The 27,660-nt window shown below is 51.0% G+C and overlaps 1 protein-coding gene across 9 annotated transcripts; it reads left to right on the top strand.

Moving 5' to 3' along the window:
- The first annotated feature begins 778 nt into the window (after window positions 1-778).
- On the top strand, window positions 779-27,433 carry LOC310682887 (uncharacterized protein). 9 transcript variants are annotated; one of them, XM_083452192.1, is made up of 12 exons: window positions 779-1,987; window positions 6,907-7,000; window positions 13,400-13,462; window positions 15,151-15,283; window positions 16,736-16,826; window positions 18,429-18,552; window positions 19,500-19,633; window positions 21,289-21,351; window positions 22,233-22,370; window positions 23,473-23,570; window positions 23,805-23,914; window positions 26,165-27,433. In XM_083452192.1, the coding sequence occupies exons 2-12, from the start codon at window positions 6,952-6,954 to the stop codon at window positions 26,323-26,325; spliced, it is 1,164 nt and encodes a 387-aa protein (XP_083308318.1). In that variant the 5' UTR covers window positions 779-1,987; window positions 6,907-6,951; the 3' UTR covers window positions 26,326-27,433. The 9 variants fall into 9 exon arrangements, with proteins under 9 accessions (XP_083308318.1, XP_083308320.1, XP_083308319.1 ...); XM_083452194.1 differs by having other exon boundaries at window positions 785-1,987; window positions 18,429-18,531; XM_083452193.1 differs by lacking the exon at window positions 779-1,987 and adding an exon at window positions 2,114-2,267 and having other exon boundaries at window positions 18,429-18,531.
- The last annotated feature ends 227 nt before the right edge of the window (window positions 27,434-27,660 follow it).

The following is a 27,660-nucleotide window of genomic DNA, read 5'->3' as shown; positions in this document are numbered from 1 at the left end:
AATAATATTTATTACTTTTTGAACAATTTAAACATTACAAAACCAAACATAAACAGAAAAATAAAAACCAATACAATACAATATAAAGACACTACATAACACTAAACACATTAAACTAAACAAAACCAAACAAGACAATTTAAAACACTCAAACAATTTCAATATCATATCTTTCATTCACTTCTTTCACCGACCTCCTCACACCTCCCTTTTTGTATTCCACTTCTATCAAATGTTTCAGCAATTCCTTTCCATCTTCCTCTATTCTAAGATTTAAATATTAACATATTTTTTCAAATATTCTTTAAACTTCTTCCAGTCGTCTTCCACCGTCTCTTCTCTCTGGTCTCGGAGTCTCCCAGTCAGTTCAGGAAGCTCCATATAGGAGGACAGCTGGCCTTCTAGCAACACAGATGATGCAGGCGAATCCCTGGATTTACAAACTTGCTCTTTCAGAGGGGAGTATGCAGGCAATTGTCCCTGTTGGAGAACTGGACACTCTCAGCACCTCTGCCTTGCCAGGATTCAGAATCAGTTTGTTGGCCCTTGTCCAACCCACCGCTGAGTCCAGCCACTGGTCCAAGGTTTGCACAGCTTCTTCTGATTCAGATGTTATGGAGAAATTGTTCCACCAGCACACAGAGGACACTGTGCCCCAGATCGCCCAATGATTGTTCCCAATGGTTAGTGTGGGAGGTTATATAGCTCTGGGAACAAGATGGTACCCTGCAGCACCCCACGGGACAACTGCTGCTCCCCCCCCAAAAAAAAACCATACTCACCCAGTGCCAGTGCTATTTGTCTAGGGAAAAAAGAGGTGCTGGAACTCACTTTGAAATATCTCATTTTGTAAAACATGGACCCTCCTCAATACCCATCTCACAGAGTCAGTTCAGGAAGATTCCACCATCAATGGAATATTTGCTGAGAGATCAAGCAAGGATAATAATAGGGTGGCCAGGGCTTTTATTCAGCCAGAACTCAGTTCCGGCACCTCTCAGGTGGGCACCATTGCCATAATAAGAGAACAAGGGAGGTGTTTCAAGGTGAGTTCTGGCAGCTCTTTTTCTTGAAAAATAGCACTCCCCTTGTGCTTCTCCCCATAAAGTTCATCCATCAGGACATTTCAGGCCTTTAAAGAGCCAGGCCTGGACCCAGCCTGAAAAGGGACAAGGTGATCAGTTTCACCCAGGAGTATTTGCAACTGTCTTGCCACTGTCTCCCTTAATCGCCTTTCCCCCATGGAGGGTATCTGTCACAAGCCACTGGGTCCAGACTGAACTTTCTTCCCAGGAGTGGTGGAATCCCCATCTCTTTCAAGAGGTCCAGGACCACTCCCCTCACACCAAGATGTGTTCAGCCACCTCTGAATTATGTATTCAGACAATCTTATATACTGCCTAATTGCAATAGTCTTTAAAGCCATACAAACTTCAGACAAGTTTGCTCTGGCTCCTGCTAGGATGGTAGTTAATAACTCGAACCATACACACATTTTTTTCATCTTTCTTTTTTTAACCTAAACTAAAACAAGTTTTGTTGCATTTGCTGAAAACCTTTCACATCATCATCCAAGCGACCTCAACGAGCGTTTCGATTTCAAATACTCTGATCGTTCCTACTTTTAGTTAAGGATTTTTATTTATCTCGCTTGCAGCCTTAAATTGGGGGGGGGGGGGGGCTTTTCGTGGAGGAAGGAACCTGGACAGCTCAGTTGGCTAGAGCCTGGTGCTGATCATGCCAAGGTTGCATGTTCGATCCCCTGCAGGGGTTGGACTAGATCTTTAAAGATCCCTTCCAACTCTACAATTCTACGACTTGCTTGATTTACGCCTGGCAACGCCTGGAGTCCCTTCGTTCTGATGGGTCTCCTTTGAGTAAATTTAGCTAGCTGCAGCCCCCGCTTCCTCCCCCTCCCCCTCCTCCCCCCTTGCTTTAATCCTACGCAAGGCCGCTTATCCAGGCGGTCGCCGGGCAGGAGGACGAGGTAGGAGCCGCTGCTGCAGCCGGATCCGCCCGCTTCCCTCCTTCCTTCTTGCGCTCCTTGGGGAGGCCTCCGGGACCGGGGAAGGCGGTGGGCCCCGTGGGTGGGTGGGCAGGGGGTGCGGGGGGGCTCGGCGGAGCCAGGAAGGCGGGGGAGGCGTCGCCCAGCCTCCCTCCCTCCTTTCCTTCCTTCCTCCCATCCGCCTGCGGAGCCGCAGAGCCGCCGCCTCCTGCCCGCCAGAAGGCGGGGCGAGAGCGCCTTGGCCGCGCAGGCAGGCAGGCAGGTAAGTACTTGGGTGGGTGGTTTTGGGGTAGGGGTCTCCCTCGTCCCTTCTCATTAGGGCGTCTTGGATGAGAGGTTGGGGGTGGCCTCCCCCTCCCCAGCAGGTGGAGGGAGGGGCCGGAGGGGCTTCGCCCAACAACAGCCCTGCGAGGTGGTCCCGCCTTCCTCTGGCCCGGCGTCCTGCAAGTGTTGGGCGGGGGGGCGTGGAGGAAGAAAGGGCGGTGTCCATCACGGCCAAGAGTGGAGACCTGGCGCAGCAACGCGGATGCGGGTCTCCCCTCTGCGCTTTGCAGCAAGGGTAGCTCAAGCCGGGCAGGGGAAGGAGGGACCAGGGTCGTGGCTATGCCCCCTCCCACCATGGCATGCCTGCCAGGTTGCCTTGTCTCGCTGTAATCCTCTGGTCATGTGCAGAGTGCTGCCTCTTCCTCCTAAAAGGGATAACTCTTGCCGTCAGCCTGTCTGCATGCAAACCCCCCCCCCCCAAAAAAAAATCAACCCCAGGTGAGACCTGGAAAACCTTGGGAAGGGTTGCAGCCAGCAGAGGCCCTTAAAAGGAACAGAGATGCTACTGGCCATGTGCAAAGTTCTTCCCCCTGTTGTATATTAGCAAAGAAGGGTCCAGTCATGTCCCCGATAACATGAAGTCAAAACCAAACCCAAAATGGCAGCTTACTAAAAATCCTAGAGGGGCTGTAGAGGTCACCTAGTTGAAATCCACATCCCCAGCTGCTCATTGCAGGAATTTGCAACTGCAGCAGTCCCTTGGGGGAGGCTGCCCATTCTACCCACAGCGAACGAGGGCCCACTGGAATCAAAGGTAGCCTCAGCCTCTGTTCCACTATCAAATCATAGATCTTAGCTTCTCAGAGGTTATCTGCTCCCCTTTCTCCCTTGGTTCTGGTTCTGCTTGCTGGAGCATCTGCAGGGGATTCCACTGAGAGCAGCTGCACATCTCTTACCGTAGCTTCACATTGCTTCACAAGAGCATTTTGCTAGAGGGACAAAATTCAAGCCGTTTGATCATTTTGGATGAACAGTGTGTGTATCTGTGTGTGTGTGTGTGTGTGTGTGTTACGGTTGCATATCTTTTGATTAACTTCTAGGGTTGCCAGGTTTCTGGCATACTCTCTTTTGGATTCCTATGAGGGGCCTTGCTCATGTTCTGGGGGTCCGGAGGAAACGGGATTATGATAGAGGGGATTTGGCAAAGACTTTACGAGCGCTGGAGGGACGCGGGTGGCGCTGTGGGTTAAACCACAGAACCTAGAACTTGCCGATCAGAAGGTCGGTGGTTCGAATCCCTGCGATGGGGTGAGCTCCCGTTGCTCAGTCCCTGCTCCTGCCAACCTAGCAGTTCAAAAGCACATCAAAGTGCAAGTAGATAAATAGGTACCGCTCCAGCGGGAAGGTAAACAGCGTTTCCGTGTGCTGCTCTGATTCGCCAGAAGCAGCTTAGTCATGCTGGCCACATGACCCGGAAGCTGTACGCTGGCTCCCTTGGCCAATAAAGAGAGATGAGCGCCACAACCCCAGAGTTGGTCACGACTGGACCTAATGGTCAGGGGTCCCTTTACCTTTACCTTTCTGAGGGCTGGGTTAATTGATGGAGAAGTCGGGGCTGAAGAGAGCCTGCTGGGAATGGGTTGCAATTCTGCAATTGCAGTTGTGTTCATGTTACTACACACACACACCATGTGTTTCACATCTGCACAGCTTCATTATTGTCATATTTGTTAACTGTTTTGTGTGACATTGACAAGATGGGGGTGTCTTATCTCTTCCGACCTTGGGCAGAGATGAGCTTTGTGAACACAGAGGGGAAACCTGGCACTCAAAATACAGCGAGTGCAGAATAAAGGGAAGTCTGGATGGAGCCACGATACAGAGAAATTGAGCAGGAGAATCTGTACTCACCCTTTGTCTCCCTGAGAGGAAGAGCTTCACACTTGCAGTCTTACAGGGGAAAAAATATGAGGCACATAGGGAGAGTAGACCCCCGCACATCCACTGGGCACATTCATATGCCCTTACTTGGGAAAAGTTGCATTCCTCTCTGGCTGCTATTTCCAGAAGGAATCCACAGTCTTCAAGCTCTCCACTGGGGAGTTTGTTTCAGTTTAGGAAATAACAGAGACTTTGCATGACCAGAACAAGCCTCAATGAAGGGGAGGTTGGCACCGGGCTAGAAGTTAGAGAAAGGTCAGGGGTCCCTTGTGAGTGCACCTTCCATGTGCCTACCTCGAGTCAGGTAAGTTTTATATAAAGCTTTGAACCACCTTCTGATTTCGTGTGGAGTGGTTTTGGGGTTGGCTGTTGGCAGTAAATATCATCCTCACTTTTCTGAGTTAGGTCATAAGTTCAGCTCCTCTTCTTCCGTTAAGGGGAACAAGAGTAGAATCTCTGTTCGGCTGTGCTGAAAAGCAATACATGGCTAGAAATGGTCTAGGGCTATTCTAGGGACAAATGACAAATTGGCAAATCTTGCAGTCTTGATGGTGTTCATCTAAGTAGGGTTCTTAACACAATCCTCTTCATGTATATGTTGAAGTAAGCCCTAGTGAGTTTAGTGGGACTTACATCTATGTATTTTTTTGCAAGATTTCAGCCTAAAGAACTTGGAGATGAACTTGCTCAAAATATTCCACCTCTTGCTAAAATCTTCCCCCTTAGCAGAGAACCGGAAGGCAGGCAGCTTAACGTGTATATTTATGTATTTATTAAGTGTATCCAGGGGCAGGGGGAGGATCCAGGAAATTGCATTGTAATGTCAATTTCAATCAATTGTAATGTCCGGTTCAGGTAAACTGGTGGAAAGCATAATTAAAGACAAAATTGATCATGCACATAGAAGAACAAGACTAGCTGAGAATGAATCAGCAAGGCTTCTGTAAAGGGAAGTTCTGCCTCAGCAACCTTTTAAGAGTTTGTGAAGAAGAGTCAGGGAGCACGTGGGTAAGGGAAATCCAGAAGATGTTGTGTACGTCTTCTGACATCCAGCGTAGCCTAGTGGTTAGAGTGTTGAGCTATGAACTTGGAGACTAGAGTTCAAATCCCCTCTCAGCCATGAAGCTCACTGGGTAAGCTTGGGCCACTGTGTAAGCCATTTACCATTCCTCAGAGGAAACACAGGGTGGAAATGTAATAATAAGCACACTCAAAAAACCTTTTGACAAAGAAACACTTCACCAAAGGCAAATTAAATCCAATGCATTTAACAGTCATAGGATAAGACAATAGGCCTTTTTTTAAGGAGTTAATAACTAATTAAAGAACAGTAAGCAGAGGGTGGAGTAAATAAGTATTTCTTGCAAAGGAGGAAAGTAAAAAGCAAAGGAGGAAAGTAAAAGAGTCTGTCTGCCTGCATACTGAGGGAATCGGAGCTTGTTGTGACTCTCCCCAGAGGGTGCTGTGCAGTCGTGGCGAATAGCTTAGTGCAAACACTGTGCGACAGCTGCGGAAAAGGCTAATTCCATGCTGGGGATTATTAAGAAAGGGACTGAAAATAAAACTGTCAGTATCGTAATGCTCTTAGGCAAATCTTTGGTGCAGCAGCTGCATTTGGATCTCTTTCCCCTTCTCTTTCCCCACACCCATTTCAAAAAATAGAGTTGGAAAAGGCGGAGCAATCAAAAATATGTTGGGACTATGGAGGCAACTCCCCAAAGGAGTAAGGGTAAAGCTACCATTATTCCTGTTGAGACAACCTCCCCACCCACCCACCGTAATACTAGAAGTTCAGGTCACCCAGTGAAACTTGCCAGCCGGCAGATCCGAGCGAGATAAAAGAGAGCCGCTGTTCGCAGAGTGTGCAATTTTAACTTGTGGAATTTGCTTCTGCAAGAAGATGGCGGCAGGTTTAGAAAGGGGAATAGACACGTGGGGCAGTGGCTGTGTTGGTGGAGAGGAAGGCAAGCTGCCCGTTGGAGGCTGGGAGCAACTGGAAGCCACCCCATGCTTTTGTGCCATCCTCTGCTGGGTCACCCATCTTGCCAGTCACCATGTTGGCAGCAGGAGGTGCAGGGAGACAGCACTGATCAATGATCACTGATGTGATCAAGTGGAACGTTTGCCCAGTGTTGATCATGAGCTCATGCACCTTCTTTTCTCTCAATGCCCTCCAGATGTTTGGGACTGTAACTCCTGCAGTTTAGAATGGGGATTGCAGTCTAGAACGACAACTGGAAGGCAGCTAGAGATTATGAGAACGTCTCTCTCTCTCTCTCTCTCTCTCTCTCTCTCTCTCTCTCTCTCACACACACCCCTTCCCTAAATCAGGGTTTTCCAAACTTGGGCCTCCAGCTGTCTTTGGACTACAAACCCCCATCACCCCTAGCTAGAAGGACCAGTGAAAGCCTTGCACAAGAGTTCTTTGGGGACCCTGTGGGGTATCTCTTGTTCCTGGGCTGGGGGAACTCTACACAGAAGCATTTCCTCTTGCGTTGGCCCTGGGAGAGAGTTTTTTGGAGGAGCGTGCTCACCTGTCAGCACTGACAGGCTTTGCCAGGCGAACCTCCCTGAGAGAGCCGCAAAGATAACCCGGGCTTATGCAATGGGAAGGGTTTCTCCTCCAGCATCTCTGAAACCCACTTAGGTTATCATCACTAGGCAATCCCAGTAACTCGTAGCCTCTCTTCTTGCAGGTTGCCTTTTCGGGAGTCCATGAGAACACAGCCCGGTCTCTGAAGATGACGGAAGTTCAGATTGACACCTCCCGCCTGCCTCCAGTGCAGGAAGGTAAGCCATGCAAGATCTAGGAGTTCACCTTGGTGTGTGTGTGTGTGTAAATATATTAGGAAACATGAAGTGAAGCTTCTCCGAGGGTGATAATCCCACTTTACTGATCTACAGCTTGAAATACCTGAAATTTCTAACCTTGAAAGGTGTGGGTTATTGTTGTTGTTGTTGTTATATTATTATTATTATTATTATTATTATTATTATTTGAATTTCTATACCGTCCTATACCTGGAGGTCTCAGGGCGGTTCACATAAAAAGACCACAGTATATAAAAGTAAAATAAAAGCAATAACCCAATAATACTACCCCCAAAACATTTTACAAGGGTATGGGATGTTGATCAGGTCAACCAAAGGCCTGGTTAAAAAGGAATGTTTTTGCCTGGTGCCTAGAGGTGTACAATGAAGGCACCAGGCGGACTTCCCTGGGGAGAGCATTCCACAGATGGGGAGCCACTGCAGAGAAGGCCATTCTCATGTTGCCACCCTCTGGACCTCTCGAGGAGGCGGCACACGAAGAAGGGCCTCAGAAGATGATCTCAGGGTCCGGGTAGGTTCATATGGGAAGAGGTGGGCCTTGAATATTGCGGTTGCATTTATAAGAGCAAAACCACAGCTTTGTCCAGTCACCATCATGGCAAGGCAGGGACTTCTGGGAAGGCCACTTGCAGAGCCCAGCCAGCAGTTGGCCTCTGAACTTGGAAGCGACATTCTTAAGGATAATGTATATACTGTTCTTCTACAAAAAAGAGAAACGTACAAAGTAATCATCAAAACAGAGAGCAGCTTATAAGAAGTAAATAAGGAGGCCAGATACAGGATAAAGGGAGTCTTTTATTTGGTTGTCTGTATTGTTGTAAAAAGGTAAAGGGAACCCTGACCATTAGGTCCAGTCGTGGCCGACTCTGGGGTTGCAGCGCTCATCTCGCTTTATTGGCCGAGGGAGCCGGCGTACATCTTCCGGGTCATGTGGCCAGCATGACTAAGCCGCTTCTGGCGAACCAGAGCAGCACACGGAAACGCGTTTACCTTCCTGCCAGAGCGGTACCTATTTATCTACTTGCACTTTGAAGTGCTTTCGAACTGCTGGGTTGGCAGGAGCAGGGACTGAGCAACGGGAGCTCACCCCGTCGCGGGGATTCAAACAGCCGGCCTTCTGATCGGCAAGTCCTAGGCTCTGTGGTTTAACCCACAGCGCCCCCTGCGTATGTTATGCTTATTGTATGTTATGTTCACGTTTAATGAGGGTGGATTTCTGTATTGGGGGTGGGGGGTTTATGTTATGTTGTAAATAATGTTTTTAATAAAAATTAAAAACAAACAGAGCAGGTGTGGTGCAAGCCCCCAAATGCTGCCAGGTGCTGAGGTACGCGGCGTGCCAAACAGCAACAAGCTTGCCCGCTTCCATCTCCTTGCTTCTGCTGTGGGAGCAAAGGCCCAGGAAACCCACTTGCCTTCTGGAGTCTGCCATGCTCTCAAATTGATGGCTGGCAACTGTATGATACCTGGAGGCAGAGCCCCCTTTAAAAAAAAAGGAGAGATCCAGAAGGGAGAGGGTCACGACAGACATCTCCATTCCCTTGCTTGCTTTCATTCCTCCTGCCTCTAATTAGACAGGGAGGAGAGAGCAAAATCCTGCCCCTGGCATGCGGCTGCTTGCTCAGTGTACTGGGAGATTTGCTTCAAATTTCACTGCAACTTCTCTCCTGCAGTCACCAGTGTCTAGACACTTGGGAGGGGAGGACTTCCACAATATGGAGAGCCAGCCAGAGTTCAGTACAGTGGTACCTCGGGTTACAGACGCTTCAGGTTACAGACTCCGCTAACCCAGAAATAGTACCTTGGGTTAAGAACTTTGCTTCAGGATGAGAACAGAAATCGTGCTCCAGTGGTGCGGCAGCAGCGGGAGGCCCCATTAGCTAAAGTGGTACCTCAGGTTAAGAACAGTTTCAGGTTAAGAACGGACCTCCAGAATGAATTAAGTTCTTAACCAGAGGTACCACTGTGCACAGATCCAGTGGCTGCAGAATGATGGCCCCAGGTGGTATTTGGAAAGGTGGCTCAAGCTGTGGAAGGGCGTCAAAATCTAATGCCAGTCCCTTAAAAATATATATATATAAAATCCCCTCCCTGTGGCTCAGTTAAGCAGGGTAGTCTTCCCCAGTCTGGTGCCCTTCAGGTGTATTGGACACCTTGCCCTGCCAAGATCTCCTCTAGAATTGTGTGAGGATGACGATTGTGAAGGCCTCAGAAAGCACCTGCCGAGATGGGCGTAGCCAAGGCCTCTGAGAGAAGCTTGCTTTTCCCCCCATCCCAGCGCTGCAGTGTTGGGGGAGGGGTGTATTTTTTCCGCCACCGAGATTTGATTCCGGGCCAGTAATTATAATGCGTGACATGTCCCTTATTCACCTTGTAATGCGATAGGGAGAGGGATGGGGAAAGGATTAAATGAATGTAATTTGGGAAGGAGGAGGAAAGCGATGCCAGCTGGAAATGAGGCCGTGAGGCTGAGTGGAGAGCCACTCGGGGAAGCGAAGCTCAGGGCGGCGGGGTTTCCACTGACCTGCGGCCGCTTGACCATTCAGCTGCCTCTGGGAAGAGATTCTTCAGGGCCTCTCTGCTAAAAGAGCAGCAACTTCCGGGCACCCCTGGGTCGCTTCCACAGGGCAGCTGGTTGTGGCGTCAGTGCTGCTCACACAGGCAAATATTATTTTTTTACAATATCCACACCAAAGTGCCCCCCCCCTTTAACCCAGAGTTCTGTTTTCCATGGTGGTTTTTTTTTTTTTAACTTCTCAGACATTCTGCAGAAGAGGCACGTCCACATTAAATGGAACCAGAATAACATCCAGTGGCAATGAGTTCCACAGGTTGCCTTTGAAGGAGTACTTCCTCTCACAACTCCAATTCCAGCCTGTTGTTGAATTCTAATTGATCATTGTTCTAGTTGTTGAAATCCAATTCTAATCCGTTCTTTCAGTGGTATGGAAAAAGGAATACAGTGGAACCTGGGGTTAAGAACTTACCGTATTTTTCGCTCTATAACACGCACCTGACCATAACACGCACATAGTTTTTAGAGGAGGAAAACAAGAAAAAAATATTCTAAACGAAACAGTGGATGTATGAGTTTTGTGGTTCATGCTGTGGCCACAGACATGTGATCTGACAGTGAGTTTGGAGTAGCCCAATGCAAAATTCCTGAGGATCCATGTGGATCCGTGCTTTGTAACCACGTTTTAAGTGGGGAGGGAAGGAAAAGCACTCAAGGGACAAGGAGCACGCGTGGGGTGTGTGGAGAAGGATGCTGCTAATAATGCAGGCGAGGGGTTTAAGGGGAGAAGAAGCACGCGTGGGGTGGGTGGAGAAGGATGCTGCTAATAATGAAGAAGAGGGATATAAGGGGAGAAGGCTCCTCTCCCACTTTGTTCTTTTAAAGCAAGCAGGCTCTGCTTTTCTCCCTCCTCCCTGCTCATCCCTGGCTTAACGAGCTGAAAAACTTTGCTGCTATGTAGCGAGCTGAGTGGGGAGGAGAGAGGGAAAAGAGAGCCTGCTTGCTTTAAAGGAACCAACTGGACAGGAGCCGTTTACACTCGTGTAAGTGGCTCCTCTCCTCTCCCGCTTTGCTCCTTTAAAGAAGCAGGCTCTCTGTCCCTCTCTCCTCCCCCCTCAGCGGCTCTTCTCCCACTTTGCTGTTTCAAAGCGAGCCACAGAGGAGGGAAGGAAGGGGAACCATGGATCCTCTGCTCACGACTGCAGCAGATCCCCCCCGCCACCCATAGGCATTCCCTCCAAACACGCACAGACATTTCCCCTTACTTTCTAGGAGGAAAAAAGTGAGTGTTATGGTGCAAAAAATACAGTAATTCGTTCTGGAGGTCCGTTCTTAACCTGAAACTTTTCTTAACCTGAGGTACCACTTTAGCTAATGGGGCCTTCCGCTGTCGCCGTGCCACTGCTGCACGATTTCTGTTCTCATCCTGAAGCAAAGTTCTTAACCCGAGGTACTATTTCTGGGTTAGCGGAGTCTGTAACCTGAAGCTTCGGTAACCTGAGGTACCACTGTACAGATTTCGGGCAGCCCCCTCTCCCCAAAATCGTACCATTTGAGCCCTTAACTTCCTTACTCACTTGGAGCCACTTGGTGTCTGCTGGCTTCAAGTGGCGATTCCTGGAGTTGGGGGAGAAGGACCCTGTTCATCATGATGCAAGGACAATAAACTTGAAGAATGGTTTTGTTGTTTTGTTTTTTCTGTCCCGGCCCCCCCCCCCGGTCCTCCGCAGAAAAAATTTGCTGAGTGGGGGCTGACTTCCCTAGACTGGGTGTGTCTGACTTCTCATTTTTTTGGAAGCAAAAGCTGTGTTTTTGCGCAGCACAAATGTGACCCTCTCGCCCCACTGTCAGCACCCGGGGCAAGCAAGTAATTTGTGCCCCCTAACCCGTGGATTTTAGCAGGGGGCAGAGAGCTGCGAGTGCAAGTGCGCCCCCCCCAGATGTTGCGCCCGGTGCGGCCGCCCCCCCCCCTGCACCCCCCATGCTACGCCACTGGCTCTGTGACAAAGCTAACTGGCACTCTTGAGCAAACGAGAGCTTTGCCAGGCGCAAGAAGGCCTGGCGTGCCCAACACGGTCCTTTGTTGCCACCTTGGAAAAGGTTTTCCCTTGCAATGGGCAAACTTTATTTGCCGCCCTTTGGTTGAAGTGTGGTTGAGGCCTAAATGACTTATGGGGGGGGGGGGCGTCACATCGTAAAGACTCTCCCCGGCTGGCATTTGCCACGGCACCCGGTTTAGGCTGAGAGGTGCGGCCCTCCCTGCTCGCTCCCCGCCCTTTTTCTTTTTGTGTTGCGTAAACGGTGCGTGTAGACAGAGATCTTTCAACACCTTCTTAAGCTGTGCTGACTTGTCAGCCAAGTAGCTGCGGAATGGCTGGGTGGGCAGGGACTGGGTGTGCAACTTTGGACACACCCAGATTCTGGCAGGGCTCCTGCAAAGAGGCGCCTGTTGCCTTGGGCAGGCTGGCGGCCTTTTTGACAAGGGAGCGCAGCTCACAGTCACCTCAGTGCTGCTGCCGCTGCCACCTCTTCCTCCTCCTGTTAGGAAGGCAGAATGGAAGTCCTGGAGGCAGCATTGATGCTCTGTGGGGTTACTAATATTTGGCAGCAACTACACAAAACATGAGGGATGCGGGTGGCGCTGCAGGTTAAACCACAGAGCCTAGGACTTGCCGATCAGAAGGTCGGTAGTTTGAATCCCCATGACGGGGTGAGCTCCCGTTGCTCGGTCCCAGCTCCTGCCAACCTAGCAGTTGGAAAGCATTTCAAAGTGCAAGTAGATAAATAGGTACCACTCTGGTGGGAAGGTAAATGGCGATTCTGTGCGCTGCTCTGGTTCGCCAGAAGCAGCTTAGTCATGCTGGCCACATGACCCGGAAGATGTACACCGGCTCCCTCGGCCAATAAAGCGAGATGAGCGTCGCAACCCCAGAGTCAGCGACGACTGGACCTAATGGTCAGAGGTCCCTTTACCTTTGTTGTTTTTTAGTTGTTTAGTCATGTCCGACTCTTCGTGACCCCACGGACCAGAGCATGCCAGGCACTCCTGTCTTCCACTGCCTTCTGCAGTTTGGTCAAACTCATGCTGGTAGCTTTGAGAACACTGTCCAACCATCTCGTCCTCTGTCGTCCCCTTCTCCTTGTGCCCTCCGTCTTTCCCAACATCAGGGTCTTTTCCAGGAAGTCTTCTCTTCTTGTGAGGTGGCCAAAGTATTGGAGTCTCAGCTTCACGACCTCTCCTTCCAGTGAGCACTCAGGGCTGATTTCCTTCAGAATGGAGAGGTTTGATCTTCTTGCAGTCCATGGGACTCTCAAGAGTCTCCTCCAGCACCTTTACCTTTATCTTTATACAAAATATTCCTCCTCCAAATGCTGTTTCGGATGGCTGTGAGCTTCCTCAGTCCAAAGCACAGCGGCCAGAGGACTGGCTGGCTGGCAATCCAGTCACAACTATCTTAAAACAGATACCCCAGTGGTTGGTTTGTCTTCAGGCCCAGTTAAAAGTTCTGCTCGCATTTGTGTTTAGAGCTCTAAACAACTTAGGCCCCAAACATTTGAAAGTCCCTCTACATCCCTACCGGCCTTCTTGGGTGCTGAGATTTGCTGAGATGCACCGCCTTAATCAGGCCTATTTTGCTCTGTTTCCATTTTGAATGGCTTCGCCCCTGTTTGATAATTGCAAAGGCCTTCCCTGTTACGTAGCTGCAATGGTTGGAACTCAACCTGCGACTTTGTGGTGTGATGGATGGGTAAGAAAACTTGCAGATAAACGAAAATATTGGCAGAACTGGCAGAACAGGGCTCTGCTGTTGTTTAATTGTGTTTTCTCTTTTCCCCTGCAGTTTGCCGAGATTTTGCTGTCCTGGAAGATGGCGCTTTGGCTTACAGCCTTCAAGAGCAAGAGAGTAAGAGCTGATGGAACTATTCCCTCTCCTCTTTGTCGGGGCAAAGGCTCAGAGCAAGCCCAGCCTTGCCTTCCCTTCCCTGGCCAGTGTTTTGGATTTTCTTGGGGTCTTTTTCTACCTGGTCTGGCTGGGCCCCTGGCTTCAGCATTTAATAATAATAATACAGTGGTACCTCTGGTTGCGAATGGGATCTGTTCCAGAGCCCCTGTTTGCAACCTGAGCAGAACACACCCCGCGTCTGCGCGGGTCGCGATTCGCCGCTCCTGTGCATGCGTGTGACATCATTTTGAGCGTCTGCGCATGCGCGAGTGGCGAAACCCAGAAGTAACCCTTTCCAATACTTCCGGGTCGCCAGGGGATGCAACCTGAAAAGATTTAACCCGAAGCATCTTTAAGCTTACGGGATATATTAAAAAATAGTAAAATATCAAGCATTAAAACCTCCCTGATACAGGGCTGCCTTCAGGTGTCTTCTGTAGATCTTTATCTCCTTGACATCTGAAGGGAGGATGTTCCACAGGGAGGGTGCCACTACTGAGAAGGCCCTCTGCATTTGGCATTAACATCCCCTCCCAAAAAACCCCCCACATAGACCCCACCCACTTAGAGGCCTTCAGACGATCCCTGGAAATAGGTCCGTCCTTCATGCTCAAGGCATCCTTTGGAAACGCATTTAGTTTTCCTAGTACGGGGTGCCTGTTGGAGCCAGAGTTTTTACGGCCTTTTTTTTTAGTTAATTAAATGGAGCCTAGTGCTTCAGTGAATCAACCTTGCAGATTTTAACGAGGAACAGGCTTGACAGGCACCGCTCTCCCCAGGGACGCTCTCAAGGTTGACTCCTTTTGGCGGCCCTTTGGAAGGGGACGGTTCCTCCTGCAACCCAGATGGGCCGCCTTGCCAACCCCAGCCTGTCTTGGCTGCCACAGCGGGTGCCCATGAATCATTCCGCGACGTCATTCCCCGCTGCAGTGACGCACACGGTCCAGGCAGAGGACACTTCTCCCACCTCCCCCGGTGCCGCCCCCTTCGCCACCCACACCCTGTCAGCGGGACTGATGGATGGCAGCTAAGATCAAGCCTGCCAGGGGTGGTGGGAGCAGCTGGCTGGCCAACCACGCAGCTCTTGTCTATGGCACCCAGGGGTGGTGAGTTAGGGTGGCAGGCCGAAGAGGAAAGAGCCTTCCTTCTCCGTCTCTCCTCACCAAGCACCCTTGAGAGGGCAAGAAAGTGTCAACAGCTACTGCCCAGCAGACAGGATCTGGAAGAGATCCAGTCAGATGAGCAGCTTGGCATCGCGCCACCTGTTTGGGCTGCTACCTCAGAGTCCTATTGCTCCACCTTTGCGGTCTTCCTTTCCCCCTTCTGCCCAGTGCCTGGAGAGGCAGCCCAAGAAGTGTTGCCCCCCGAAAGTGCATTGCTTGAAGCAGGATCACACATGCCCTGCAGCAGCTCCTTTGCATTAGGCCATGCCTTCTCCGTGGCAGCCATTTTGCGACTGGCGCCCCCAGCACTCTCTCAAAATCCTGCCTACCCGGACCGGCGGCAGCTCTCCAGTGTTCCAGACAAGGGAGTCTTTTCTTCCCTGCCCTACCTGGAGATGCCCTTGAAGGTGGGGAAGGGAGGAGAGAGGAGGACGAAAGAGGCCTCTCCATTCCAAACCCCGCAGCGAAGTTTCCATCTCTTTGCAGTTGAGCAGCATTACACTTCCAACATTCAGAAGAACCAGCTGGTCCAGAAGGACATCCGAATTGCCAAGAAACTTCAGGACCTGGAGGAGGAAGCCAGGAGGAAGCACCAGCTCTCTGAGCAGCAGAAGGAACTGTAGGTTTGCTTTGGAGTCCCAACTTTATTGCAGGGCGGCGGTGTCTCTTGCTTTGGGTGGGAGAGAAAGTTATGGTGATGCTTATGTGAAGGCATCTCAGTGGGATGGACAAGGCCCAGTCTTGGTTCTGCTGCGGCTGCATCTTCCAGTGTTTCCCGAGCTTGGGTCTGCAGCTGTTTTCAAACTACAGTTCCCACTGCTCCTGCTAGCTAAGGATGATGGGAGTTGTAGTCCAAAAACAGCTGGAGACCCACATTTGTGGATGAGCATGGATTGGATGTGGGGAAAGTGGGGCAGACTAATTCTGAAAGGACTCTTTTCCAAGCCTCTTTTTATTCATTTTATTCGCTTCTTAAATTTCTATACAGCCCTACACCCCAGGGTCACAGGGCAGTTTACAATATAAAAACGCAAAAATACACAACATGGTGACAAATAAAAACAACGCCCTCCCAAGTTTAAAAGGCCATAGGTTGTTTAATTAGCCAATGGCCTGGGAGAAAAGAAATGTTTTTGCCTGGCGCCTAACGGTATGTAATGAAGGTGCCAGGCAAGCCTCCCTGGGGAGAGCATGCCACAAGTGGGGAGCCACCACGGAAAAGGCCTGCTTACATGTTGGCACCTCCAGACCACTCAGAGAGGGGCACAAGAAGAAGCGTCTCAGATTATGATCTCTGGGTCTGAGAGGTGGTCCTTGAGGAATTGCAGTCCTGAGCTGTTTAAGGCTTTATAGGTCAAAACCAGCATGTTGAATTGTGCCTGGAATTGGATTGGCAAGCAGTGCAGTTGAGCCAGAGTTGGCGTTCTATGCTCTGACTGTTTTGCTCCGGAGTGAGCAAACTGACTGCTGAATTATGCACTGGCTGAAGTGTCCAAACCATTTTCAGAGGCAGCCCCGCGTATGATGTGTTGCAGAAATCTAACTTAGAGGTTACCAGAGCATAGACGGCAGATGTTGGACTGTCCCTGCCCAGATTAGATCAAGCTGTTCTTTGAGGCTGAAAGGGACATAAACTGAGGTTTGTTTCCCCCCCTGTGCAACTCCAGTTATAATCTGAGCTGCAGAAGAATTTGGGGCTCTATTGCTTGCTTCTTTTGCGGGGAAGCAAGCCTTACAAACCCAAAGAGCTTGTGTCTGACCTTGCTTGTGGCGAGCTTTGCACCTGCAGTGCAAGCAGACAGAGCATGCTAAACATGTTGATGTCTAAAGTGTGCACCTGGTGCAGATGTGTATGCTAGAGGCAATGGATGACTTCTCTCTGTAGCTCCCCAGGTGCCTTTGTAAGGTTCCTGTGCTCTTGAGGTCAGATTAACGTCAGACAGGAGGCCCTCTGCTCCATCCCTCTCTCGTGCATATGGTGATTAGCAAGGCCCAGACACAACGGGGACAGAGGCTTCCTACTTCACTAATTGCCTCTTTCTTCCCCCTCTCCTGCCCGCATCACACGCAGGGAAGATCGGGACTCCGAAATCACTCGTGCCATCCAGGAGGACATTCGGAGGGAGGCGGAGGAGAGTTGCCAGAGGAAGGAGAAGGACCAGGTAACAGGAACACCTGGAGCCAGGTGGCAGGCTCCCTCGCTTCCTTTGGCCCCCTCTCGGCAGGAACAGGACAGGGTGGGCTGCCTAGCAGGTCCTTCCGAAAGGCAGATTATTTTTAGTTGGCTCTAGCACACCCTGCAGTAATTTGACTCTGGGTCCGCTCACCCTCCGCCGAAGTTAAGGGGGGGGGGAGAGTAATGATGGACTGACATCACGTTGCATAGCCTCATTGCAAACAAATCAGAATGTTTCCAGGGGGTAAAAGGTAAAGGTAAAGGGACCCCTGACCATTGGGCCTAGTCGTGAACGACTCTGGGGTTCCGGCGCTTATCTCGCTTTACTGGCCAAGGGAGCCAGCGTACAGTTTTTCTGGGTCATGTGGCCAGCATGACTAAGCCGCTTCTGGTGAAACAGAGCAGCGCACGGAAACACCGTAGAACAGTGTAAATGTTTCCTCCAGGGCAGGACTGGAAAGAGAGAATTATCTGGAGGCAGATGAACCAATGGCTGCTATCTTATGGATGTTTCCAGGGTGCGTTCGTTGGCTGACTTGGACTGGGTTCTTGCAGCTCCTTCTTCCTCCACTCGCTGGTCGGTGGGAAGCCGGCTGTTCACTGTGGAGCGTTGCAAAAACCCACTTAAATGAGAGTTTCACCTTTGCAAAAACCTCTTCCTGCTCCCTGCCATTAGTGGCCAAGGGCAGCTTGGCCGCAAACCGCTTTGAGGGCGACGTTTTAATATGTAGAACAGGCTGTTCGGTTCCAAATAGGATTAGCCTGGAAAGAGCAGTTTGGTGGAGCTGCTGCTTGTCTGGCTAATGGAACAAAAGCAAGAGATCAAAGCTGGCGGGGTCACCTGAGGTGACAGAGATCCCTGGAAGAGGCTCTGACTGCCTTCTAAGAACAGCATTCCCAAATCTGGACTTTCCTCAGCTGCTTCTCCCACACAAGGGAGTGAAAGCCCTCTGCCCATTTCCACAGTTCCTCTGGAAAAAAAGCTTCCCCAGTAGAATATCCTATTCTAAACCAATTTCCTTATCAGGCGGACAGAACAAAAAATAAAATTGCCATCTCCGTTCCATGGTTTCAGCCGATCAGAATTCTTACATATAAAATTACATTTTTTTGTGGCTGGCTGAACGTTGGCTTGAAAACAACCTAAGGAACTTTGAAAAAGATGAAGGCTTGAGTGGAGGTCCAGAACAGCATTTCACCCTCTGGTTTAAAAATGTTCTCCAGAAGATAAAAGCAGGCACAATATTCCCGCTTTGGGCAGGAGATGGCTGCAGTGCAGAGCTGGCAGCAACTCCTGTCATCTCATTGAGTGAGGCTCCCTGTCAATACCATCAACAAGCCTTGCTTCCACAAGAACCATTGGGAGGAGTGCACTTTAAGGCTGCTTTCCAGTAGCTCCTTTGCAAGGGGGGTGGGGTGGGAAATAAGGCCACAGAGGCACAATTAGTACACCAGGTTTCCATTGTCTTCGTTCTCTGCCAGCTGAATGGGAGACAGAAAGCACCACAAAGTAGTGGCAGGGTGAAGCCTGGCTCTGGAATTCCATTTCCATCCCCTCTCAGTGGGTTTTTTCCTCTCCTCCACACAGGAAATAGCCAAGCAGCTTCAGGACTTGGAGGAGGAGAGCCTGCAGAAGAAACAGCAGCTGTGGCTCAGGAGCTCAAGTGCGACCCAGCAAGAAGGAGGAGAAGGTATCTGGAGCTGGAGGAGGGGTCAGGGTTGCTCCAGAGAGGAGGGGCTTCTCTGGGGGCCGCAAACCAAACACGCAGGGCCTCCCAAATTTCGTCTGACTGCAACTTGCGTCCTCAGCCAGAGTGCAGGTGGCACAAGTCTCATGAGGGCATCCCAACACGCATGGGACCAAAGACAGCACCTACTTTGGGTGCCTCCATTGCCTGGCCATCGCTGGTGCTGATGGGAGTTGTAGTCCCACCAGCATCCGGAAAGCAGCTGGTTGGGAAAGGCTGGTGCACAGTTAGCGCCCGGCTCTCGGGGATGTCTCTGGGCCGAGGCTTTGGCGTTACACCGCCCTGCGACTGGGAAATCTCGGCACCGTTTTCACGTGGGAGATTTCCAAGCACAAAAGCACTGGAAGTATATATGAAGGAGCGTCTCCACCCCCATCGTTCCACCCGGACACAGAGGGCCTTCTGGCGGTTCCCTCACTGCGAGAAGCCAAATTACAGGGAACCAGGCAGAGGGCCTTCTCGGTAGTGGCGCCCTCCCTGTGGAACGCCCTCCCACCAGATGTCAAAGAGAACAACAACTACCAGACTTTTAGAAGACATCTGAAGGCAGCCCTGTTTAGGGAAGCTTTTAATGTTTGATGCATTCTTGTATTTTAATATTTTGTTAGAAGCCGCCCAGAGTGGCTGGGGAAGCCCAGCCAGATGGGCAGGGTATAAATAATAAATTATAATTATTATTATTATTATTATTATTAGCCTTTTGGAAGGGGACCAGGCGAGCCTCAGCTAGGTGGTCCTGTTTCTCCCCTTGGCCTTCAGCTGCCAGCAGAGGGGCAACCTCCTGCAATGAGCTCTCAGCTTGCTTAACCAGCAGCACATGCAGAGCTGCTCCTTCGTCTTCCTTCCCCACGACTCCATTTTTCACGTGTGTCTTCCTCTCTCTCTCTCTCTCTCTCTGTGTGTGTCTTCAGATGACTCCCTCGGGCCCCTAAACTGGGTGATGGCTGAACTTGAACTGCAGCAGCTTGAACTGCAGAACCAGCAGCAGCTCCAGCAAGATGAAGAACTAGCCCGGGAGCTGCAAGCTGAGGAAGTGGCTCGCCTGGTGAGCATCCATTTTGTCCTCCTCCTCCTCTGGGCCAGGAACTAAGGTTTGGGTGGCAGCAGGAGCTGGAGGCGGAGGGGCACTTTCTTGCCTGTTACAAACTGGGGCCTGTCAAATGAAGACAGCATGTGAAGGTTTTAAGGTTTCACATCTGGAGGGGAGTTTGTGACAACTGCCCGGTACCTTGAAGGTTGTAAATCTCATGCTGGGACATGTTGGCCCCAGGAGCATTGGGGGAAGGTCCTTGGAAGCCAAATGGCATGAAATGGTTGAAATCCCGAATCTCTCAGGGCAGTGTTCTCCAAAGCAGGAGAAGTACCAGTTTCCTGCACTTGAGAACTTTCTACTCACAGTGGCTTCCTCTTGTCAGGATTCAGTTCCAGTCACTTGGCCCTCATCCAGCACCCCTGCAGTGGGCTCTGGTGACAAGGGAGGGAGAGCCGAGTGTCATCAGCATTCCAGATCCCCAGCTGACCTCCCTCCAGCTGACTTCTAATAGACTCATAGAGCTGTAGAGTTGGAAGGGACCCCCGAGAGCCATCTAGTCCAACCATCTGCAATGCAGAAATCTCGGCATGTGGTCCCCCATCCAAGTTGAAACCAAACCAGACCCTGCTTAGCTTTGCAAATGTGCTAGCGGTTTTACTGCTGCACCACTAGAGGGATGTTGTTAAAGAGTGCAGAGGATAAGGTGGGCCCGAAACACCAGTGCCAAAGTGTGTGTTTGTGTGTGTATAGACCGGAGCAAGACAGTCTGAGCATAGCACACCGATCCTGGTCCGACTGCACTGGCTACTGATTAGTTTCCGGGCCCAATTCAAAGTGCTGGTTTTGACCTATAAAGCCTTAAACGGCTCAGGACCTCAATACCTCAAGGACCGCGTCTTCCCATATGAACCTACCCAGACCCTGAGATCATTTTCTGAGGCCCTCCTTCGTGTGCCTCCTCCTCAAGAGGTCTGGAGGGTTGCAACACAAAAACAAGCCTTCTCTGCAGTGGCTCCCCATCTGTGGAACGCTCTTCCCCAGGGAAGTCCGCCTGGCGCCTTCATTATACACCTTTAGGTGCCAGGCAAAAACATTCCTTTTCAACCAGGCCTTTGAATGACCTGATCAACATCCCATGTCCTTTTAAAATGTGGCTCTTTTTTTGGGGGGGGGGGTATTATTGGGTTGTTGCTTTTATTTTTATTTTATATACTGTGGTCTTTTTATGTGAACCACCCTGAGACCTCCGGGTATAGGGCGGTATATAAATTCAATTAATAATAATAATAATAATAATAATAGATAAAGGAAGCTGTACAAAAGGCAACCGTACCGGGAAGATGCTTTGTACTGAGCCAGGCACCACTGAATCCTGGCTGGCAGCAGCTGCCCAGCAAATGGCCTGAGGCAGCGTTTATTTATCCCTGTATATTCCAGCATGAATCAGAATTACAAGGGCGCCTCAGAAAAGGAGCAGGTGTTATTTTGCCTTCCTGGGGTGAGAATCGAGTTTGCAGCTCCTGCCTTGGGAGAGCGGGGCTCATCCTCTGTATTGGAAATGCCTTGTGAAAGAAAGAAAGAAAGAGGATTTGTGGTGTGGACAGAGCTCCTCCTCTTCCATCTTCTCTGTACCGCCTTGTTTTATTAGCTTTTTCACTCTCATGCAGAAAGCCAGGAAGAACCGGGAACGCCACAATGACTACAGGGCAGCCCAGGTGGCTCAGGATGAGGTAAGGAGCTGATCGCTGGTCTCTTCGCTCGGCTTGGCTCAGCGGGGCTTTGGGGTTTGTGGGGGGGTCGCAGCTGTGGGCTTGCCCACTGGTGGAGAGGGTGGCATCAAAGCAGCTCTGGCGTGACGGCCCAGCCCAGCTCCAACAGCATCCAAGGATGAAAGCAACTCTCTCGCTTCCCTCCATAAACAGCCAGGCTCCCTCCTTCAAGCTGGACCATGACTGGTTGGCTCGCAGTTGAGGCCACAGCACTGCCAAGCCAGCTGCGCTCACCATGGGCACCAGAGCGAGGGTTTGCTGCTGGGGGGCTCCTTGCCCACGGCCCCACCCTCCACTGAGTGTGAAGCAGTGTCCCAAGAGCCAGTTTGTCCTTTCCCCAGAGCCTTGTAAGCTACTCCACTGACCTCTTCCCTCCCTCCTTCCTTGAGTCCTTTTGTGGGTCCTTTTGCCTGAAGACACCTGCTTTGGGGGCGGGGGGCTCCTTTCGGCCCACTCACAGCTCTGCGCCTGTTCAGAAGAGCCCCAAGACCTCCCTGTTTGTCTGGGCCTTTTTGGTTGAGCCAGGAAAGACTGGAGTGTGGTAGGTGCTTTTGGGCTGTTGAGCTACAAATGCCTCAACTCTCCTCTGTGGACCCTGAAAGACTTCGAATCCTCTCATCTGGAGCAGAAACCGCCCAAGGCCAGTTTGTTAGGGTGCAGCCTGGAGCTAAGCAACCAAAGGGCTTGTGCGGGTGGAACACAGGTGGGTGGTTGGGGGACGCCATTTTGAAAGCCTCACAAGGCCAACGTCACTGGGCTCCGAGACAGAAATACCTTAAATGAGAGATACTGACTTGGCTTTCTTTAAAAAGGTCTTTCTCCCTCCCCTCTTCTCCTCGCAGGAGATTGCCCGCTACATGCAGGACCAGGAACTAAAAGCTCAATGGAGATCCCCCAGAAGGAACAAGGCCATGACAGGGGCAAGGGGCAAGGGCGCCACCATGGAGGAGGCAGCCCCCAGCAGCAGCCCCAGCCAAGAGGTAAGTGACCCAGCTGGGGTGGGGGTGTAGCAAAAGCCACCTCTGCATGGACCCAGCAGCTTGGAGCTGGCAGTGGCCCCTTCCTCATGCATAACAAATCTTGAAGTGAGGGTGCTCCTAATGACAGGTTCTATGCCAGGGGTCAGCAAACTTACCGCGCCTCGGGCTGGTGTCTCCATCGCTGATCGCGCAGCGGGCCAGAGGGTGGGGGAGCGTGTGCCCATACGTGTGCGCACACGCTATTTCCAGCGCACTTCCGGGTCAGAGGAGCACCGGAAATAGCTTGTGCGCATGTGCACAGGCCTCCGACCCGGATGTGCACCAGAAATAACGCATGCGCACAAGCTATTTCCGGTGCTCCTCTGACCCAGAAGTGGGCTGCCGCGCAGCGCAGCGCCAGTAAGAGCAGGTGGCAGCAGCGGGTGTTTCTGTGGGCTGGATAAACGAGTCCCTTGGGCCTTATCTGGCCCATGGACCTTAGTTTGGGGGACCCTGTTCTATGCCCTATGACAATACAGTGGTACCTCGGATTAAGAACTTAATTTGTTCTGGAGGTCTGTTCTTAACCTGAAACTGTTCTTAATCTGAAGCACCACTTTAGCTAATGGGGCTTCCTGCTGCCACCACACTGCTGAAGCACTATTTCTGTTCTCAGCCTGAAGCAAAGTTCTTAACCTGAGGTAATATTTCTGGGTTAGTGGAGTCTGTAACCTGTAAACCAAACTTTTGACCAGCGCAGGCACAGTGACTTTGGCGCCAGACCAGTTTCTTTTTTCTTGCTTACGCTCCACTTTGCTTAACACCCCGTCTGGACTTGAAAGCGGGTTTGCTGTTTGGCGACGTTTCAGCTGGCCTTTGGAATTTTCCAAAACGAAAATTGCCATTTGCCCCTGAGCCCGTGACCTCTCCTCTTCCTCGGCTTGGTTTACTCTGAGCAAAGCTTATTTGTGGGCTATGCGGAGGGTTAGGAAATAAGCATCCCTGCGGTGGCTGCGCAGACCTCTGAAGTTCACACCCAGCTCCGAAAGAGAGCAGCTTGTCCCTTGGCAGGCAGAACGGTTCAGGGTCTGTCTTACATGGCACCGTGTTGCTTTCCTGCCAGAAGGAGGCGCAAGAGAGCTGCGGAGCCGCTTCGCCAACCGGGCTCTGGTCCTCGGACAGCTCAGAGGTGCCCAGCCATGGAGGCCAGCCGGACATCAGGTCAGTGCTGCTCAGATGGTAACTTTGCAAAGATCCCTTATGAATTTAATTATTCAAATGGTTATTAAATACTGCTGTCTCTCTCTCTCTTTTAAAAGTTCACTTCCGGGACCCATTTATTGTCTTTATTAGAAACCAGATTTCCAGAGAGATGGAGGGCAGGGTGGGAGGGAACGCAAAGAGCTGCCAGGGCAACTGGAGGGGGAACGAACTTGCGAGTGTCCTTCCTTGCAGGTTGTCCCTCAGGCCGCAGCTGTGCCGGAATATCGCAGAGGACCTGGACCCAACCTTCAGAGCTCAGAGGGCGGAGGCCCCTGCTGGCATGGTTTCCCTTTGCTCCAGAGGTGGGTAATGCAGCTGGTTCTTCTGGGATTGCAAGCTGTTTCCCAGGTGCTGACTGGGGATGGGGGTGTCCCTTTGACCTCAGGTACAAGAGTATGGGACGCGGGTTGCGCTGTGGGTTAAACCACAGAGCCTAGGGCTTGCCAATCAGAAGGTCAGCGGTTTGAATCCCCGCGACGGGGTGAGTTCCCATTGCTCGGTCCCTGCTCCTGCCCACCTAGCAGTTCGAAAGCATGTCAAAGTGCAAGTAGATAAATAGGTACCGCTCTGGCGGGAAGGTAAACGGCGTTTCCATGCGCTGCTCTGGTTCACCAGAAGCAGCTTAGTCATGCTGGCCACATGACCCGGAAGCTGTATGCCGGCTCCCTCGGCCAATAAAGCAAGATGAGCGCCACAACCCCAGAGTCGGCCACGACTGGACCTAATGGTCAGGGGTCCCTTTACCTTTACGCACAAGAGTGGCCACCAGGGGGCAGTAGGTGTTGATGTGCTTGTTGTTTCAACACCAAGTGAAGGCTTCAAACATTTGCTAGTGCACCATCTTTTATGCGGGCGACAGCGTAGCAGCCCCTCCTGCCCTCCCCAGCGGACTCTCTCTGTCCTCTCTGTTCGTTTTGAAGCGCTTATGGTAGTGTAGTCGGGGTGCGCATTCAGTTGTGTTACGTTTGTTCTCTGATCTGCCTTGTGTTAATGAAGGATGCTAAAGATATCCTTTTTCATAAACAAACCAGCCACAGTTCTGATTGGTCCAGATCCGGCAGTGGGATCCCATTCCACTCTCAGGTGCTCCATAAAGGGCAAACACTAAAGAATACCATAATAAGAATAATACTTGTCCTTCCATTCTACGTCTAGATGTTACAACGTGGTTTTCCCAGCCCCATTTACCCTCTGCAACGAAAGGCTGGGGCCATTTATAATAAGAATAATAAGAATAATAATATAATATTTTTTTTTATTTATACTCCACCCTTCCTGGTTCAAAAACTGGGTTCAGGGCGGCTAAAAACAAATTTAAAACACTTTAAAACACTTAAATATAAAAGCAGCATACAATACAGTATAAAAACATGAATAACAATAAAAATCAAAAATCAATTAGATAATCCCCAGGGCTAGCTGGCTGAATTGATCCTACTTGGGCTAGCGAGGAGGCCAGGGGAGAATTAGCTGTGGGGTCTCAGAGTGGGTGATCTTCATAAAAGGGGAGGGGGAAGGAAGAGAAGGGAAATAAAAGATCAGGCTGATTTCAAATTAAAGGCCAGGCGGAATAGCTCTGTCTTTGCAGGCCAGTCAGAATCTTCGAGTAATAGGGACCCCAAGGGCAATTTAGTCCAACCCCCTGCAACGCAGGAATCTTTTGCCCAATGTGGGGCTCAAACCCATGACCCTGAGATGAAGAGTCTCATGATCTACCAACTGAGCTGTCCTAGCTGCAGCTGATGGGGAAGGGTAGCCCCAAGGCCCAAGTAGAGCAGGGAAAAACTCATCACTGAAACCCTGGTGAGCCGCTGCTGCCAACCAGAGTAGGCGGCACTGAGCTGCAGGGACCAGTGGCCTGAATTAGTGTCTAAGGCAGCAGCTTCCCCTGTTCCCATCCCTCCCTGACTGCACCCGGATGGTGGAAGTGGCAGGTGCTGCTGCTGATTCCTATCATTCTGTTTATCGCCCCCCAGTCGACACTTGCCCCCTCCCAAAAAACTCTCTTTGGCTCCCATGAATGCTCCCAAGATTTATCAGTGGTGATAATTGCCAAAAGGCTTTGCAACGAGATGCGAGTGCTTCCTGTGCAAGAGGAAGGTGCTCACAGCCTGCTCCACTGGGTGCTTGGCACCCCAGCACCACCATGTCCGTGTACCTGGTTGCCTTGGGGAGGGTTCTCGTCCTATCTCAGCCGGTAGAGCAGGAGACCCTTAATCTCTGGGTCATGGGTTCCAGCCGCAGCAGATCCCTTCTCCCTGTGCTGCAAAGGGAGGAAGCCTCTTCTCCTACAGCTGTCTTGGCTATAGCACAACTGCCTCATCAGCACAGCAGGGAACAGACATGTGAGCAGCCTCCTCCAGTCTGCTGCCCTCCACGTGTTACTAGACTACAAATCCCATCATCCCTGAGCACTGGCCGTGCTAGCTGAGGCTGATGGGCATTGTAGTCCAAAGCAGCTGGCTCGCTTGGGATGTGGGGATGGCTGCTGGTGGTGATGCCATTACAGACAGATCTCTCTCTCTCTCCTCTCCTCTCTCCAACCACTTTAGCCGCTGCTGCCCCAGGAGGACGCTCAGTCCCTGCAGGCGGCTTCTTCGACTACCCAGACGAGCTCGGCGAACCTGCCTTTGTGTCCCCCACAAAACGACAGCCAGAGAAGGTAGGCCGGCAGAAACCCAGGGACAAGAAGGAAGGCTGCAAGCAACAGTGACGCATCCGCTCCCAACAGAGCGGCTGCTCCGCCCGGCCCTCACCACAGCAGGGACTCATCCCTCTGGCCTCTTTGCCACCTCTGCCCATACCTGCAGTTGCTCTGAGGGGCCCAGGGTTTGCTGTAACAAGTCTGAGGCCAACGATGCAAAAGGCTGCCATTTCCCCCCACCCTTTGCAAAGAACGTCGACGTCCGCACAACTGCTGCATCCTCGTAGCTAAACGTGGTGGTCCCAGAAGGCTGCCGTCTCTTTTCTCTGGGACCAAAACATTTTAGCCTCTTCTGCAAGCCATCTTGACTCGCTCGTGTGACCTTTTTGCCCTGGTTGGCTTTGCCAGGCAAGGTCCGCCGGGTGTCAAGAGGTAGAACAGCGGATGCTTTGCAGAAGGGCAAAGCCCTGCCCTTGGACTCCTTTGTGGGAAGATGCTCTTTTGCTGAGAGGGTACAGTTTTGCTGCAGCGAAAAACGGGGCAGCAGCGATTGGACGGGTGCGGGACTGGAAACGTCCTCCGAGAGGCCTGAAAGGATAAACGAAGAGCCCTGGATCAGACCCATCTAGTCCAAAATCGTGTCTTCATAGGGGCCAACTAGATGCCTCGCCTAGGGAGCTAGCTAGTACAACATTCATTTTAAGCCTGCAACTGGTATTCAGGGGCATCGAGGTTGCTTCCTCCTCCATGAACTTGTCTTATCCTATTTTAAAGCCATCCAAGTTGGTGACTGGTCATCGCCACATATTCCGGGAGCTCAGCTTCACCCCACCAGCTTTTTTCTCCTTGTACTGCATGACAAGTGGGTTCTGAGTGACCCCACTAGGCTTTTGAGGAGATCAGGCATTTCCTAAAATGAGGCTCTTTGATAAGAGGGAGAATATATTACCTTCTCGGGCTCTTTGGATTTCGGCAGTATTGGACACGGTGTGCAATATAAACGGGCAAGGAGCAAGAGCACGAAATGCTTTCGAAGTAGATTTGGAAAAGGTCTTCCGCAGACCCCCACCCCCACCCCCTACTTATTGCCAGGACTGGATCTCGCACTGCAAGGAGTGCAGTTTGAAATTGGTGCTAAATATGCTAGGCTTAATCTTAAATATATATAATAATCCCATGTGTATGTGTGTTTTAATGTACTAGTACCGTGAGCAGTATCTGTGCCCAGGGTGGCTGGTGCTGCTCAGCAGTTCTGCTAGCAAGAGTCTTGCTGAAGAAAAAGCTTCCTTTTGTGCATTTTCTGTGGGGGCGGGAGTGGTGTGTGTTCAGGAAATGAGCCCTTGCTCGAAAGCTGGTTCTTGCGCACTTTCGGGCGGCTTACGTAAACTTTTCCCACCTGAAGGG

This window comes from Podarcis tiliguerta (assembly GCF_965153285.1).
Source record: "Podarcis tiliguerta genome assembly, chromosome: 8".
Taxonomy (NCBI): Eukaryota; Metazoa; Chordata; class Lepidosauria; order Squamata; family Lacertidae; genus Podarcis; species Podarcis tiliguerta.
Note: the sequence above shows the minus strand (reverse complement) of the source record. Positions and strands in the feature narration are given on the sequence as shown.

Bases quoted from the DNA above. Each gene is read 5' to 3' on its own strand.
- LOC310682887 (XM_083452187.1), top strand. From the start codon at position 4,407: ATGACCAGAACAAGCCTCAATGAAGGGGAGGTTGGCACCGGGCTAGAA. The intron at 16,827-18,428 runs GTAACAGGAACA...TCCTCCACACAG, and splicing joins AGAGGAAGGAGAAGGACCAG to GAAATAGCCAAGCAGCTTCA. The intron at 23,571-23,804 runs GTCAGTGCTGCT...CCTTCCTTGCAG, and splicing joins GGAGGCCAGCCGGACATCAG to GTTGTCCCTCAGGCCGCAGC.